Source organism: Mus caroli, chromosome 17 (genome assembly GCF_900094665.2).
Source record: "Mus caroli chromosome 17, CAROLI_EIJ_v1.1, whole genome shotgun sequence".
NCBI classification, from domain to species: Eukaryota; Metazoa; Chordata; class Mammalia; order Rodentia; family Muridae; genus Mus; species Mus caroli.
The window spans coordinates 67,374,027-67,392,848 of NC_034586.1; the positions used below are offsets into that span (position 1 = coordinate 67,374,027).

Consider the following 18,822-nt stretch of genomic DNA (forward strand, 5'->3'; position numbering starts at 1 on the left):
AGGGAGGGAGGGAGGGAGGGAGGGAGGGAAAGACTTACTACAAAGATACACTAAATTTAGGGTCAGTCAGTGGGAAAGTCAAGCCCAAGCCCTGGTTTATGATGAAGTTTCTTGGCTTCTACCACAACACTGTGCTATTTCCTACTTTGCCATTTCTATCCAATAAATCAAAACAGAATAAAAGACCAAAACTGTACCCAGGTAATAAGATTTCTACAAGTCAACTGCACACGGCTGGTTTACTTCTGAAAGTCTACATGTTTATTACTATAAATGAACTTTCTTCCTCACTAGTGCCAATCTTCACTTCTTTATCAATGTGCTTGGGTAAAATGTCTAAGAACTTCAATTTGTAAATGCAAATAAGCTAGTGTTCCCTTCTGCTAAAATCCAGTTTAATCTGGATTTCATCATTCACGCACAAGTATCAGAGTCAAGGTGTCTAATCCTCATAGCTAAAACTTGTGTGCCAACGGTTCCTTGTCTGTCTAGGATCAAGTGTAAAACCCTCATTGCACATACATAACCTTAAGTGGTTCACAAATCCGGGCAGACCTCCCCTTGCACGGGGTGGTGCTAACGAAGGCTCATGTGCAACTAGTACTGTGTTCTCTATTGGACAACGGTACAGGAAGACTGCCCATGTAAACTCATTCAACTGCTCCAACCCTATGAAAGCAGGTGAATATTCTACTTATTATTTGAAACAGCAGCCATAAACAAAGTTTACCTGTACTGAAACTCAAATGGCCTGATTCAAAAGTATTCTTTTTAGATCCTTACAACAGACTATCTCTTAAATTAAGCAGCAATTCTATACTATGAAACTTTAATACAGTTTCATTTTCCCAAGATACATGCTCATCACATATGGACCTAAAATTCTTAAAATATGAAAGGTTTATCAATAAAAGGCTGATATAGCAGACCCAGTTTTAACCTAAGTCTAATAAGCCTGGCTCTAGATAATGATTCCTATTACATAGTCGGTACTTTAAAATTTCCCTCAAGACTGAGTTACATTTCACAACTTAAATGTATTTTTAAGATTTACCCTCAGGCTTGGGTGTACCTCTACTGAGAGAGTACCTGCGTTCAACCCCAGCACCACATAAACCAGGCATGGTGGGACACGCCCAAAATCCATCACTTGAGGCATGAGGATGGTGAGCTCAAGACTCTCCTTGGCTACCTAAGGAGTCTCTAAGGCTAGCCTGGTCTATACTGTTTCAACCTTTCTTTCTTTTCTAAGAGATAGAAGTTTAGAGCTGTTACCAGTCTTACTCAAACATTAAACTAGTATAAATAGTATCAGTATGTTTCTATGATGATACCATTTTTTTTTCATTTTTGTTTTTGCTTTTTGATAGAATCTCATTATTACAGCCCAGGGTAATATCAAAATTGCAGTCCTTCAGGGCTAGGGAGATGGTTTAGCAGTCAAGAGTATCTATAGCCGTTCCTGGGGGATCTGCCATCCCTGAATGCCACAGGCATTGTATTCACGAGCACAGGCCACCCCATATACATAGTTAAATTGTAGTCTTTTCTGCCTCAACACCCTACATTCTGGTCAGTCACCACAACTGCAATCTAAGAATACTTTAAAAAAAAAAACTATTCCAAATACTTCTTAAAATAATATTACCAGGTAGCAATCTAATCTTCAAAATCTGTGAGTCTTCTTTTAAACCAGGAAGAATTACCTTCAGATTAAAATTCTGTTGGAAAAAAAAAAGACAGGAAAAATTAAACCTAAGATTTAAATAAGTAGCTTAACATTTCAATTCTGACTTATGCTTAGTTTTTAGTTTCCTTATCATTAAATAAACTTACTCATAATTTTACTCAGAAAAAATATTATGAATATATCAGTCCCAGAGGGGGAAAAACTTTTCTCATCTCAAAAATGGTGATCCCCAGGTAGTTATCAGAACAAGGCGGTATTTCCAAACATGTAAAAGAAGGGGTAGAAAGATCACTCAGTGGTAAAGAGAACTTGCTGCTCTTGCAGGGAACCCAAGTCCAGTTCCCAGAACCCACACGTTTGCAACAATCAGCCATAATTCCAGTTCAAGGGAATCCAATTGCTCTTCTCGACTCCACAGGCATCAGGCACCATGTGGTGCACACACATATATGCAGGTAAAGGTCGTAGATGTAACACAAATAACTGAAAATTCTTCTGAAGTGAAACAATAAACGAGTGGGAAAGAAAATGCAGTGCAGTCTGCAGTAACTACAGAGATCGGAGAAAAAGACCCACTTAAAAGATGGGCAAGAAACTGTACACAACTTTCAAAACAAGAAATAAAATTGGCTAAGAATTCTTAGAAAATGTGGAGCATCTCTAGCGATTAAGGATACAAATCATAACAACTTTGAGGTTTCATCTTATCCCATTCAGAGCAGCAAGGATCAATGGAACAACCGACAACAGCAAATGATGGAAGGGATGTGGAGAAAGGGAACCTGTATTCACTGTTGGGATTGCAAGTTAGTCCACCTACCCTGGAAATCAGTGTAGAGAACCCTCAAAACACTGAAAGTAAATCTTGACAGAGGAATACCACTTCTTGTCATATGCCCAAAGGACTCAATACTATATACTCTACAAATACGTACTTACCTATATTCATTGGTGTTCTATTTACAATAGCTAGCAAATACAAACAGCCCAAATGTCCTTCAATTGATGAATGGATAAGGGTCATACATATACACTACGGAACACTATTCAGATGTAAAGAAAAATGAAATCATGAACTCTGTAGGTAAATGAATAGAATTTAAAAGATTATATTGAGTATGGTAACCCAGGCCTAGAAAGACAAAAACCTTGCTTTCTCTCATAGCTCCAAATCTTTAGATGTGAGTACATAGCTAATAACTGCAAGAAACCAGTAAAATAGGAAGATATCATGGAGAGCAGGCAGTAGAAGGGAATAACAGGCTACAGGTGATTTGAAGTGAGAAAATAGTGAGGGAACTATATATAAAGAGGGTCAATAAAAAAGGTCCTACCCAGCTCTGATGCCTATGATCCACAATGATCATCATGGCACAGTGACCTTAGCCGTGTAATAGTGGGTAACAAACAGCTTTCTAATTGGACTTAAAGGCTTACTCAGCAAGAGGGAAATTATGCCTAGTATTGGAACCCCAGACAACCATTCAAGGGCTAGTAAGGTCGCGGATCTTGGAGAACCCACAATCACTATATTACTTAACCAGCATAATTCATGATACTCTAAATATGCATCCTTATACCACAGCCTTTATCAGACATATTTCTTTGCATTAGAGAGAGACCATTACAGAAAACCACAACCAATCAAAATGCACGAACAAGTGATCCTGTGGTTCCTAGCCCCAACAAATATATTAATTATATAAGTCTTGCACCCAAGCCTCAGAGAACATCAAGGAAGATGGGGCATAAAGATTCTAAGACTCAGAGAAACAGGAAGTCTGCTGTGAGATTGCATCTCCTAGAAATGTCAGAGAAGCTATACTCACTAAGTCTCAATCTACATGGCTGCCTAAATAAGACCTGAATAAGAATGACAACAGACATGCTGACAGGGAAGGGGAAATCTTATAGGACACAATCTTAGACCAAGAGGCAACCAAGGAAATCTGAGCGCAGGAAAAATAGTCTTCCCCAGGGAAGAACACACACACACTTGAAGAAAAAGAGGCTGAGAATTTAAGAGAGAGCAAGAGAATTTGAGGGTGGATATATGGTTCAGCCTGGAGGGAAGGAAAGGACGGGGAAAATGTTATGATTACATCTTGATTTTTTAAAAGAAATTAAACAAAATATTAAAAACTAAATCTAAAAAAACCTTCTAAATGGAATGTAAAATTCTGGACCTGAACCAAAAGGTAACAGTAACGAGAGACATGTGAATAAAGTCTAGTTTTCTTACTTGTACTGTCTCAATGTTTACTAGTGTGTATTAGCATATGAGATTCTGAGACATTAACACAGAAACTCTGAAAGCTCGTGCTATCTCTGACCTCTCCTATAAATTTAAAGTCATTTCAAAGTAAGTTTTTGAAAATCTAGATAGAAATCATTTTAAAGTCTATCTAACATTTAGAATTTGACACAAATCTGAGATTATTTAAATGAAGTCTCAATTTGGAAGGATATATAAACCTGATGTTTAGTGTCATTTGATAATATGAAGCAGTGTGTAGGTTAAGTAATGCTTATTAAAACGTTTTCTGCTACATCTCTTTAGATGATTAAGAGCACTGACTGCCATTCTAGAGGACCAGAGCCCACACTGCACCTCACAACTGTTAACTCCTGCTCCAAAGCATCCAGTGTCCACTTCTGGCCTCTTCAGGCACCTGAACGGCCATGGTAGGCACAGGTGTATACACAGGCAAAAAACTCAGCACACAAAATAATAAAATAAAAATATTTCCAACTACAGGTCTTTTGAATTTTAAAAAAATCTGTGTAAACAAAGCTATTTGGGAAATGAAGCGAGTCTAAACAGGAAATTCATCTATTTTTCACCTTAAGTACTAAACCTTCAGGTAACTTTGTATTTCAGATACGTTCATTTTGACTGCCATCTATCAAATGAGGTCAAAGGTAGAATGTTCTACCTGTGGTATATGTCAACACTGCAAACATTTCAGATCAGGGCTGCTCTGCCAGAAATATCTGAAGAACCTTACAAGTTTCTCCTCTTTATGTTGGGCTATGCTGGGAGGATAAACCTAGGGCCTTCCAAGCACTCTAACACAGACCCAGGAACCAGCAAGCTCTATTTTAAACACAATATTGACAGAAAAATATCTGTGTCTTTCTTAACTATATATCAGTTAACAAATATTTCCTTTACCTAATTATCAAACATGTTAAGATAGATAGTCTGTAGTGACAATTTTGGAATTTTGGTTTCTTTAAAAAACAATATAAGAATGTATTTTCGTTCTAATCCCAGGTGTGGGATACAGGGCTGCTTTAGATATGGGCAGTAGCTGACTATGATTTGCCTCATGCTCTAGCCGAGGCATGGTTTTGACAGCCACAGATACTTTCTGTGATTGTGTGACATTTGGAATACTGGGAACTTTGCAGAGGGTACATAAATGCAAGCTCAACCCCCTCTCCAGCTGTGGCCAGTGATCATTCAGGGGTCAGTTGTGGTTTGTTAGTCAAACTCAAAGAAGAAACAAAGGGGAAGTAATTAGATTTGGGGATCTCTTTCTCTCCTCTACCTTCTTCCTCTCCTATCTGGTGATTGGGGGTGAAACAAAGCTGGGGGCAATAAAGAGTGGGAAGGAGAAGAACTCACTAAGTAGCAAAGACCAGCCATAATAGTCAGCTAACGCTTACTGATTTATAGTTGTGGTTTCTATTCTAAAAAAATAAACCAAGAGGCAGGGGAGTGGAACACTACCATAGGAAAGCTAAATAAATGGTTCCAAATGAAGATTAAGACAGCCAAAAAGCATTTAACTCAAAGATGTTGAAATGACTTCAGTAATAAAATGACAATATTTCATAGAGATGTAACTGCTGAGTCAGATAACACAGCACTGACAAATTTCCAACATCTTAGAATAATATTATTATAATTTTGGTTACCAAAAACAACAAACAAACAAACAAAAGAAAACCCAGATCACTTCACATTAAATTTCCTTTTTACCATAAGAGAGGCTAAATAACAAATACTGTAAAATTGATTTATAATGCTTACCTTGCCCTGGCAAGAGTTAACTGGACCTTTAGCTACGACACCTTGAATTACACAATTCGGGCCTTTGGTTATTCCTTCATACTGTAAAGACAGACCACTAGGGAAAAAAAAAAAGATTATTTTTAAATTCCCTTGCACCATCTATAAAATTTGCATATGTGCAACGGGCATGTTTAATTCATGTTTCTAATAAAAAATTTAATTTGATTTGATTTGATGTAAATAAGTAGAAATAAAGAAGAAAATTCCTAAGAAAATTATCCCTTGAGTCAGGGATTCCCGTATATAGCCAACTTTGCCTCAAACTCATAATCCTCCCACCTCAGCCTCCTCAGAACTAGAATTACAGATGTGTGCTATTCTACTTAGCTCTAAAAATTTCTATTATAGAAATTTTTATAGAAAAAATAAATTAAAAAAATGTTATAGAAAAAACATTGTAAGTGGTACTGATAAGGTAAATGCTGGAAATAATACCACATACTGTCATACACTTACTGTCAAGACATAAGGAATGAGGTGAGACAAGCTATACTATCAACTTAAAACATGACATAATAGCATGCTTGCCATTGTGCAACCATTCCTACAAGTGAAACCCAAGTCCTTGCCTAACCGGTCTGAACCAACAGGGCTAAGTGCTAATTATTCTTTGCGTTAATGTAACGGATTCTCCCTAGCACTAGTGTTGTAGAATTGACTTTTCTGTTATGCATCTAGTACCATGACAGTATTATTAAAACAAACAAAGAAAAAAACCAACGGAAAGAAAAAGAGGAGTGAAAGAGAACATATAAGCAAAAAGTATACCCTAGTCCAGAACAGCCCCCTAACAACCAGCCCTGGGGTCTACCTCAGCTCCCTTTCATTAGGCTTGTCCATAAGAGTGTGACCATGTACGAATACCAATATGCAACCCTCACTGCTGATACCGTAAGAAAGAACACAAAGGAAGACCACAACACATGCCTAGGAGAAGAAGCACTCAAGCACACCAGGTTCACATGGTGGACGCAGGTTATCCCCATCCTTTCTATGGATCACTTCAAATCTTGACTCAAGTAAGACTGTAGGTGATCTCTGCAACCTCGTGGGGGTTGTGGAGATAAACTCGGTGCAGGAAAAAGTGCAACTCCTCGAAGAGTCCTGACCCACTGTACACAGTGTAAGATCTGCTATGGCTCCCAGAACACCAGTAAGAAAACACAAAGGCCCCCAGGTGGTGGCTGGTTCCTGTCTTCAGAGGAATCTCCGTGGGGACTGGACCTCCCTACCAGCTATGGACAGGCAGGTGAATCCGGTCCAGCTAAACAACCAGGTTGCACCCTGATTTGCCCTTGAATACATAAACATACCCTAACTGGCTAAAAAGCTATAGAAGCTTACGTAATAAACAATAAACTTCTATCTGACTTCTGAACTGGTCTCTATAGTCTGAATCCCCTGCATCGTCGTCTCTACTTTCCCCTCACTTCCTGGTCCCTGTCCCCACACTACCTCATAGACAGAATGACATCAGGGAAGGCGGTGTGCATGTTGATGGAAGCTGTCTCTTCTCTATTGCTATGTACAAGTAACACCTAGGGTAGCTGTGGCGCTCAGGTAAAGAGAAAAAAATAAACAGTCCACCCTAAGCTAAGAAAAGGTCCGGTCCTTCTCTCAAGCATAGGACACAAGGGTTTGCAGGTATTTTCTGAATAGTCCGCTTCAAAATGACATCAGGAAGACCTTGACAGCCTTTTGATTTTACAACTGAGTAACACGTTTCATTTCAGGTTATTCTAACAAAGTGTTCTCATCAACAAAACATCAAGGCATGTTCTACATACAGAAAGAGATGAAGAGGGGAAAAAAAACTAAAAAAGCACAACAACAATTTAAAATGTATTTATTATGTGTGTAGTATACGTGCACACTTGTAGTTCATGGTGCAACAACTAAGTTGTTGTTCTGAACTTGTAAAATAGATCAGAATTAGAACTGACAGATGTCCCAAACAGAAGGCTCAGTTGATATACTGTTACAGTGCTTTCTGCATACGTTCAAACAGCCTTACATCCTTAAAAAAAATAATAAATTAAAAAAAGGTGCTTTCTGTCCTAACTCTTAAACCAGAGACAACATGAAATAGCGTGATGTTTACTAATCATTGTTGTTCTGTCTCCCTGCCCTTACTTTACACGCTATAACTGTATTTATTTACTGATTTAATATTTCATCTTATTTCTAACCCTCACTGCACGTCTGCATGGGTTGTTATGCACAAGAGAGCAGGACCCTGCAGCCGGCAGGGACCCAGGTCTCCTGAGTAAGGTCTGGGAGCTGTGGGCTGGCCCAGCCTGAGTGCTTCAGCTGAGATCTGGGCCTCTAAAGAGAGTAGTGCATGGGCTTACTTACTGAGTCTTCTCTCTAGCCCAAAGGGCTGCTTTAAGTGATCAGTGTGCACAGATAGCCATCTGTCGGTGGATAAGGACACTGGCCACCAAACTAAAGGTGTGAGTGAGTGAATCACTGAGATGGCTTCTATCCTTCACATACATCAACAACTTAGTCTCTCCTTCACTACTAGAATTTTAGCATGTGTGACTCTTTTGACTTTTACCCTATTTCTGTTGGCGCAGAAGCCTATCTAAAACAATGGCTTCCTGTAATATATTTAATAAAGCCAACATTAAAACTGCAAGGTGATAGATATACAAAGTAGCTCTGGCAAGATGCTGAGATCTGCTTTTGCTGTCTCTCCCATAACATGAAAAGTTTTATTATTAACGCAAATACAAAGAAAAGATGAATGTAAGAGGAGGCCAAGTCAACAAAAAAACAAAACTCAGGCCAAGAGAAAACTCCATTCATAGTTACAACCATGAAAAAAAGTGAGAAATCAAACTTGTCACAGATACTACCCCAAAGTGATAATGCCCGCAGACCCTTAGGTCCTGGGTCTCTACTTTCCAACACTAACAGATGTCTTACCATCTTGTCTAGCACAGATGAAAAGAAAGGTGCACTGAATTAGAGGCCTGAGACAAGAGTGGGTAAGGAAAGAAAGAATGCTAAAGACAGTAAGAGGCGGAGCACAAAGCATGTAGGGATGAAGACCCCTTCATGCTCCATTCCTATCCCAGGCTGTCCCTCCACTAGTCAGGAACCAGCATTAGCTGTTGTAAGGAAAAAGACTGAAAATTACCCTCTGAGGGAACTACGGTGGCCAAGGACTGCACTGCTCACCGCACAGTCACAGTCTCTCCAAGTCACAGTCAGATTCTTCGAGCCCACAATGAGTCTTGGAGCAGACATGTGCTTACCCAGTAGAGAGTAAGCCATTAGAAGAAATAAAATGCAAAGGCTCCCAACTGCTCCGGAAGTCTGGTACTACAACCACTCTAAAGATGATTCCCATGGCAGAAGTAGTCACAAGCTGTAAGTGTGAGTGCCCTTGCCTGGTGTCTTTGCTGTGCAGACCACAGAGCTGCTGACACACACTTTACACACAGACCTGCTGTGTGTGCCTCTGGAACTTGCCAGGGCACTGCCTTTCACCTCTGTCTGCTTAAAGCTCCCCTGAGGGGATTCCAGCCCTCCCACTGATGTGTAGCTCTGTATGTTAGGGTCATTCACTTCTCTCTTCATTACTTCTGATTTCTCTTGTTCTGCCTACTCTTCACGTACTTCAATGCCTTCCCACAATACCTAGCTCTTCCTGGAGTTCCACACCTAATGATTTGTTTTAAACAAGCAGAGAACCATTAAAGTTATAGCTATCACTAATCCACTATTTCCAACAAAATCATTTGAAAGGCATAAATTTAAAAAACATCGAAACAAAAAGTACCAAAGTGTCAGATTTTTTTTTCTGACTTTGCAAATTTCCTTAGCAGGTTGCCTGTAATCATATGATGACTTTATCATTTATTCAATAATAGAACATTTCTTTTGCATCCATCTTTGTTTTCTGGACTGGAGAGGAGGATTTGGTTGTAATTCTCTTTCCTGGCCATGCAATACAGAAGAGAGAATAAAGGAACCTCACAAATGAAGATGGAGGAAGGATGAGAGAATAACAATTATAAAAGCCAAGGAATAGTCAGGTAGGCACGGCAGTGCATGCCTGTAACCCTAATCCTCAGGAGGCACACGCAGGAGGATCATACAAGTTCAAGACCAGCTGGATCTACTTAGTAAGCTCAACCAATACCATATAACTAAGACTGTTTCAAAAAAATGAAAAGAAACAGTGTCTTCCATGTTCAAACACAAGCTCAGTTACCTGGGTGTGTGGGCAATGGAACTCGGGTCCTTGAGCTTACAAGGCAAGTAGTTTATTGGCTGAACTATCCTCTAGACTCCAGCTATTATCACTACGCAAACAGCAGCAACTAAAAGAACTGCCATAGAACAACACATCATGCTTGCAAAAAGTAAATGGAGTAAGACCCCAACTTATATACAACATTGCAGCCTCAGAGGATGGCCTGGGACCAAATAAATCCCCTGGAATCATAATGCCAATGCTAAATGTATATAACTTACACATGAAAGAGCAAATACTTAACAAATACAAAAACACAATACAAATAAATCTTTCAATTACCTTGCTTCAAGAACTGGCTCAATATCAGACAATAGTTGGGTAGTATGACCAAATTCATCCTGTAACTCCAGAGGAATATTAAATGGAACTCCAACACGGAAAGGAGAGTCCAGAAGACCAAACGAAAACTTTTCTGGCTTGCCCTCTTTAACAAAACAAATGGGAAAAGAAATTAATTACCTAGTAATTTATCTAATTTATAAAACTCTATCTAATTTATTTACTAATTTGTTGAAGGTCAGAAATAGATCTATTTATGAGGGAAATAATGAAGATGGCAATTTAAATCTGTGGAAGGACTGGAAGATGGCTCAGTAGTCAAGCATCTCACTGCTCCTGCAGAGGACCCAAGTCTGTTCCCAACACTTCTGTCAAGTAGCTCACAGTGCCAGTAACTCCAGTTTCAGGGTATCTGGTTCCCTCACCTGGCCTCCGTAAGCACTTGTACATATACCCACGTACTTATATGTAATTAAAAATAAAACAAACACTTAAAAAAAAGTTGTGCAAAAATTTAACTAGTACCATCAGACAAAATGTGGAAATAAGTATAGAAATCAAGGGATAAATATCAAAGTGTTTCTTTAATTTTATTCATACTATTATCATTGAAACAGTCTCACTATGTAGGCTGCCCTTCTATCTAACTTCCAAAGGCTAGATTATAGATAGGAATATAACATGCCAAACCTAAAATTGTTTTTAATGCTGTCAAATTATAAGATTATAATGAAGGGTGCCTATGCCCTTAATAAAGAATCTCTAAAATTAAAACATGATTTTCATAAACTATACATGGATTTGATGAGCTTTTGACAAGAAAATAACAAAAGATAACTGTAACATACAATGAGACACTAAAATCCAAGGGGAAAATGATCTATTTGTACTGCCTCAATTATTTAGTGTAGACACTTACACATTCCTGTGTGCACATATTCAGAGTGCTAAGAACCAATTCAGCCTTGAGTACACTCTATCACTGAGCTTCGATTCTATCCATGAACTATTGATTCTCAAAGTGTGATCTCTAGGCTACCAGTTCCAACTGTCCCTTGGAATTAACTGGAAATAAAACTTAAGAATCCATCCTTAAACATGCTGAATCAGAAACTATTATAGCGAGGTCTAGTGACACAGATATTCAGGAAAATGTCTAGCTAGAATAATTCAAGGTTAGCCTAGGCACCTTATTGAGATCCTGTCTAAAAATAAAGATCACTGGAGATATCTGGAATCTGGTGAGGGTTTGCCAAGCATCCATGAGGCTGTAGATTCAATGTGCAGTACAAACAAGCACACATGAAGATATTCTTAAAGTAACACTCAGGAGGCTGTGCTTTTAATAAGCCCATCAAGGTGGTTCAGTTACATACTCAAATTTGAGAAGCACAACTTCAAACTAATAATAAAATAAGCCCTGTGAATAAAAAAGCTTTCAGACGACACACAATGGGCCAGTACAGAAGCAGCTCATACCTAAAAGTTAGACAAATTGCTTAGCCACTAATTTTGCTCTGTAAATATTGAGATCAGATGAAATTAGCTTGTAGGAAATGAATTTTATGTCTATTGTTAAGTTCTACACATAGCTTTTGAGATTTCTTGGTTATTAACCCTAAAGAAACTAACAAAAAGCTTTATTTTTGGTCAAAAAATTAGAACCTAAAAGGTTCAACAGAAAACTGCTTAAAAATCTAACAAATCCACACCATGAACTGATGCCCAGAACAAGAATTGATTTTAACAAATAAAACCTTGGGCCTGGGGAGATGGATCAGTGGTTAATGTGAGGGCCCAAGTTGAATTCTCAGCACCCACATGGCTGCTCACAATCACCTGTCACTCTAGACACAGGCTTCAAAGCTTTCTTCTGGCCTCCATGAACATCAGGTACAAACATGGTACACAGATGCATGCAGGAGAAACACCCATACATATTAAGCAATTAGGAAAAAAAAAGTCATCTATTGGTCCTTCTAACTTAAAAAACCACAGCACGCAAACTTCTTTTAAAAACAACAACAACAATAAAAAACCCTCATAATAATGATACTGCAGATTTTATGAGACCTAAATCTACAAAACAAACAAGAAAAAAAAAAGAAACTAGTAAAAACATGAACACTGAAGACCACATACTCAAATGTAACTGAGCATTAGTGGAATAGGCTAAGATCATTATATCCTTAAATACCTGCAAAATCACACAACAGTATATTCAAGCAATAATCAAACTGAAACACAATTGAAAGATTTGTTGAAATTGGCCTAAGTTCTCCAAATCACTGTTTCTCAGCACAGAGAACTGTCACATGTCTCTCAAATCCCCAGCAAAAGATGGCAGGCCTACGCTCTGTGGACGTGTGAAACTGACTATGCACGTAAGGAAAAGCACTGTCAAGAAAAGAACTACGATCACTGCAGGCTCAGAGGAAAGGGATCAATCCACAGGATGGGAGGAGGATTCTTTACAAAGGTAGTAACACAGAATGGCTCAACAGGATGAAAAGACTCAATATTAAGCAGAGAAATGTAAACCAATCTCAAGTAATAAACAAACAAAAATAAACAAACAAACAAATAAAAGCAAGAGATGAAAAGGAGAGAAAATTAATTAGTACAACTGTCTGGAAACCCAGTATTTTCATATTAGATATTTTTTAAAAATAGAAAATTAAGTATTTCAAGGAAAATAAAACATGTTTCAAAACTAAAGTGTATAAACTACAGAGCAGCTGATAAAAATAAATCTATAATCATGAAACTCAGAACTTCAGAAACTGAGGGAAAAACTTCCCCAAACACCTGAAACTATTCAAAGATTTAAGAATCAGAACAGCTGTAGTCTATGCAAAGGATAAAACTAATTAAATAAAATTTTAAAAGATGTCTTCAGAATTAAGAAAGTACAGGGATGACTAAGCACTTTTATAACCATTTATAAATCAAGATGTTTACTCAATTATGTGTCTTTTATTGGCAGACTGAAATACTGTGCTGGAGCTGGAGAGATGGTTCAGCGGTTAACAGCAATGACTGCTCTTCCAGAGGTCCTGAGTTCAATTTCCAGCAACCACGTGGTGGCTCACAACCATCTGTAATGGGATCTGATGCCCTGTTCTGGTGTGTCTGAAGACAGCTGCAGTATACTCATATACATAAAATAAATTTAAAGAAACAAAACAAACAAACAAAGAAATACAGTGTTTTGCTTACCTTTAACAGAAAATTTAATTACTTTGGACGGTAGTGATCTTCCTGCATAGGTATCTGCATTACTTTCATTCAATACGACTTGTAATTTCAATGTGTAATTACCCAGTTTCTGGATATTTTCTGGATAAGTGAAGAAAAATTAAAAACTGTGTCAACATATACTGATTTATAATTTTCTTTTTCAGGTATTCAGGGATCTCACAAGACTACCCAGCCTGTTCCTAAGCCAGTACACTCAAGTGGTTGTTCTCACAGCTGAGTTCCCTAAGGAGTTACTATAGATAAAAACCACAATGCATGGAGTTTGGGTGTAGTGGTGACGGGGATCAAACCCAGGGCCTCAGCCATGGCAGGCAGGCATGGTAGGGGTTGGAGAGGTAGCTCAGCAGTTACTACCACTTGTTGCTCTTTGCAGAAGGATCAGGTTTAGTTCAAAACCATCCATAGCTTCAGTCCCAGGGGATTTGACACTACTCTTCTGGTCACTAGGCATGCACAGGATATACATACATATATGCAGACAAAACACATGAAAACTATTTAATCTAAAAAGTAAAAAATAAAATTCAGAGTAACTCACCCATTTTTTTAAACCAGTAAGGCCATTTCCCTCCATGCTGACTGATATGTGAAATGATTTCTTTATTTCCACTTGAAGCTTGATTTAAAAAAAACAAAAACAGAAACGGAAACAGAAATACCGCCTTGAAAAACTGAGTATAAAATGAAATTATGAAGTGTCACACTAGCATCAAATATAGTTATACTTATTTGCTGTTTTGAAGCTTCAAACCATATAATACTATCTTATGCAAATGAACAAAACTAGCAAAAGCCTTTATTATTTAGCTCATTATAAGTGCTTTCATGTGAAGAATGCATGAATGCGTCAGAAGGAAGCACCTCTAGAGTGAGATACACAGTCCTTCCTTGTGTGCATCTTCTGGAATACGTGCCCAGAAGCAGCACTGATGGATCATATGGTCCCTAATTTTGGCATTTTGAAACCTTCTGCAATTACTTCCATAATGTGTGTTACTTTACAATCCTAGCAGCAAGTCAGGGCCTGTCCTTTTCACATGCTCACCGCATAAATAAATGGTGCTTGCTTTCTTGATGACAGCCACCTTGCTGTGGCATTCGTTGTCAACGCATTTGCATTTGCATTTCCCTGGTGGCTGAGGACGCTTCAGGATATTTGTCATTTGTTTTCCTTCTTTTGAGAACTCTATATTCTGCTCCTTAGTCTAATTTTGTGTGTGTGCTTTCACTGTTAAGTCTTTTGAATCCAAGTTATACTCCAGATGCTGATCCTGTCAGATGTGTGCCTGGTAGAGTTTCTCTGTCATCTGTAGACCAGCTCGTCACCTGTTTCTTTGACCATACAGAAGCTTGTCTTTACCGTTAGGCCCATCTGTGACCTCTGGCCTCACCTCCTGAGTGCCTAAATCATCACTCAGGAGTCTTCACTTGATGCTTCTGGTCTGTCAAGGCCTTGGATTCACTTGGAGTGGATTTCTATGCACAGTGAGGGATAAGGATGTGACGCATGGTTCTATAGTCAGAGATCCAGTTTTCCCAGCACCAGTTGTAAAAGAGGTAATCTTTCTGAGGAAAAGATTATTTTTTGGCATCTTTACAAAAAAAAAGAGTCTAGATCTTATATTCTGTTCCGTTGATCTACACATGTGTTTTTGTGCTTGCTGTTTTTACTATTATTTGTTTAGAGACAGGGTCTCTCTATGTAACCCTGCCTGTCCTGGAACTCATTATATAGACTAGGATGGCCTCAAACTCACAGAAATCTCTGCCTTTGCACCTCTGCCTCTGGGCATCTCATCCACTGGGATGAAAGGCATGATGAACCTCTATGCCCAGCGAGACCTACTCTTGATCGGAGGTGCTTTCTGTGTTTCCAAATGAATTTTCAGATACCCTTTTGTGATTCTTGAAGAATAGCACTGGTATTTTTCTGGGTTGCATGAATCCACTGGCTGCTTTTGGTAAGCCACTCTTCTTCACAGTACTGAATCTTTCAATCCATAAACATAGCAGTTCTTTCCATCTTGTAGTGTGTTCTTCAAACTTCACTCTTAAAAACTTTAAAAATTCTTACTTGAGTAGGTTTGACTCATCTCATGGATGGGATGGTCCCCCTGATTTCCTCCTGAGCCTGTGTCTTATCACAGGTAGACAGATACTCACACCTCTGCCACACTGACTTTTATCCTCTCACTTCATGAGTCATCATCAGGTCTAATTTTTCTAGTTGAGTTCTTAGACCTTCTTATGAGTAAAATAATTACCACCTGCAAAAAGGGGATACTCCTCTTTGTCTATCTGTACCCCTTTCATGTCCTCTTGTCACACTGAGGTAGCTAAGGCTTCCAGCATGTTGATTAAGGGTGGAAAAAAAGGGAGTATCTTTGACTTGTTCCTGATTCTAGTGGAACCCCTTTGAGTTCTTTCACATTTAATATAATACAATGGGCTGGAGACGGCTCAGCAGTTAGGAGCATATTCTGTCTTAATAAAGGACTAGAATTTGAATCCTAGTACCCACAATGTGAGGTTCATATGCCCTTGTAATTCCAGCTACAGGATTCAAAACCCTTTTTTGGCCTCCACAGGCACATGCATGCACTCACTCAGAAACACACACAGACACATAAATAAAAATTAAGCCTTTTAAAAATAATATAATGTTGGCTCTTGGTATATTGACTATAGACTTTACTAGGTTGATGTATGTTCCTTCTTTTTAAGTTTCTTCAGGACTTTTCTATCATAAAATGATATTGTTAATAATCTTTTGTAATCTGTTAAAATGATCATGTATTTTCTACCCTTAAATCTATTCATGTTATATATTAAATTTACTGATTTGTATATGTTGAATGATCCAGGTACCCCTGGAATAAAATCTATTTGATCATGACTAATGATCTTTTTTATATTTTCTTAAGTTTAGTCAACAAATTATTTGCTGAAAATTTTCACCTGTATGTCTATTGGGGAGATTTGTCTATAATTTTCTTTTTCTGTTATATCTTTATCCAGTTTTGATGTCAGAGTAATATTGTATTTTTAAAAACAATCTGGCAGTGTGGCTTCTTTTCCTGATATATTCAATAATTTAAGAAGCATTGATGTTTGTTCTTCTCTTAAGGTTTGGTAGAACTCATCAGTGAATCCATCTGAGCCTAGAATTATCAATCAGGAATTCTTTTCTACCCTTCAAATCAAGATTTAAAGTTTACTGGATCAGGCACAGTCACACACGCCTGTAATCCCAGCATTTAAGAGGCAGAGGCAGACGGATTTCTGTGAGGGAGGGGAACCTAGCCAAGTAGGGTTAATAGCCAGGCACAAACAACAACAACACAACAACAACAACAACAAATCCAAGCTGTACCTGAGTAAAAGTCTCTAAAGAGAGCTTCTCAGACTATACAACTAGCTACAGCAAGCTATATATGAGAAAAGGACTTAGAGGAGACTGAACCAGGCCAAGGATCAAGAACTGTGTAAGAGGGCTCAAAGCTATTCAACACGCGTTTAACACACATCAAACTCCACACATTCCTCCTCCTCCTCCTCCCTCACTGAGCATTACTATGGAGCACTAATTCACTGTAATTTCAAATTTAAAGAAAGACTGTAGTGTCCCCCAGCCTGAAGCGGGCTGGTGCAGACCTTGTTGCCACTGAGGTGGGGCCACCTGCGGTGCAGCTTTCTGTGAAGTGTCAATTGTCCTGAGATTCTGCTACCTGTCTTCCTGAGACAGTCCTGAATAAGCAACAGCCTGGCAACCAAGTGCTGACAGCATCGACAAAGCACCAAGGATGGACTGGGGGGGGGGGGGGGGGGGGGTCCCCCTTTTAAGCACAGTCTCTTAGTAAACTTGCGGGCCTTGATCAAAGACAATTTGTCTTGGCCTCATGCTCCTCTCCCAGTCTAAGTCTCTTTCAGCCCCAGCCTGCCTTCCAGGAGAACCCGGTTCATGTAGGCTGGGCCAGCCTCCTACTACAAAAGACAACAAAAAAAAATGAATGAAATCTAACCTGCATACTGCCTTTCCCATGAATTTTAAATAATATATTAGGAAGAATGATTACTCAGAATAAAAAGATATATCATTTTACAATAACGCAAGCAAAGAACATAATGAAAGTGTTACAAAAGAGATGGAAAGTAAGTTTAATTAATAGTCAAGCAGTTAAAGGAACCATCTTACCAGTACTAAAAGCAGGACACTTAGCCATGTTCTTGATTTAATATTCAGAAACATGGATTTCCTATGAAATACTGATTCTTGCCTTATGAATCAGGAACAACTGACGTAAGTCCAATTAAACTTCCTAGATAATCTCCAACTTATAGAAAATAAAAATAGTAGAACAAATTAAATGACATTACTACCATTGTGGCATAATGAAAAACAAAGCCGTATCATGAGCATCTAGAGTCTGTCTTTAAGACCCCATCCTAAAGACAAATACAATTCGTAGATGCTCAAGCCTCTTTTATAAAATCAGATATCATTTATGCACAATGGAGGCACAATTTCCCATATATGTTTCATTCTTTGGCATTTTTTTTTTTGTTTTGTTTTTAGACAGATGTTAAAATGTAGCCCAGTCTAACCTGGAACTCACTACATTGGCCATGGTGGCCTCAAACTTGCAGTAATTCTTCTGCCTCAGCTTTCCAAGTGCTGAGAATGCCAGAATAAACAAGCATAGTGGGTTTGTCCATATACTTTAAGTCATTCTTAGACTACCTGCAATCCTCATACAACATAACTAGTGCATAAATACTTTATACTCTATTTTTTAAAACAATGATGAGGGGGAGGTAGGATGTTCAGTACAGATGCAACTTTCCTTCCAAATCTTTTTATCCTGCAGGAGTATAGATGGCTTAGTAGGTACCAACACTTGCTTTACAAGTATCAGGACTGAGTTTGCATCATGAGCACCATGTCAAAAGCAAAGGACACATGCAAAGACAGGGGAATCCCAAGGGCTGGCTGAAATGTCAAGTAAACGTTTCCAGTGAGATTCCTGTCTCGAGGCACTATGAAGATAGACACAGACATACACACACACACACACACACACACACACCCCTACACATCCTTCTTACCCTTAGTTGGTTAAATAAAGAGATGTGAAAGTAGATGACAAATTTAACCTGACAGTTGGGTAAAAACCATACAACACTGTGCTATGTAGTTAGCCAGCCATTTACTAACAGCAGAGTTAGCTCTGCTCTGCAGGG

General features: G+C 38.5%; 1 protein-coding gene across 1 annotated transcript in view; it reads right to left on the minus strand.

Annotated features, from left to right (window-relative positions):
• Positions 1-18,822, minus strand: part of Smchd1 (structural maintenance of chromosomes flexible hinge domain containing 1) — a 90,891-nt gene that overhangs the window by 53,986 nt on the left and 18,083 nt on the right. The window contains exons 9-13 of the mRNA XM_029471073.1: positions 14,120-14,197; positions 13,540-13,659; positions 10,321-10,465; positions 5,730-5,826; positions 1,649-1,721 (exon numbers count right to left, since the gene is read on the minus strand). Coding sequence (XP_029326933.1) covers positions 1,649-1,721; positions 5,730-5,826; positions 10,321-10,465; positions 13,540-13,659; positions 14,120-14,197 — 513 coding nt within the window. The remainder of the gene's footprint in view (positions 1-1,648; positions 1,722-5,729; positions 5,827-10,320; positions 10,466-13,539; positions 13,660-14,119; positions 14,198-18,822) is intronic.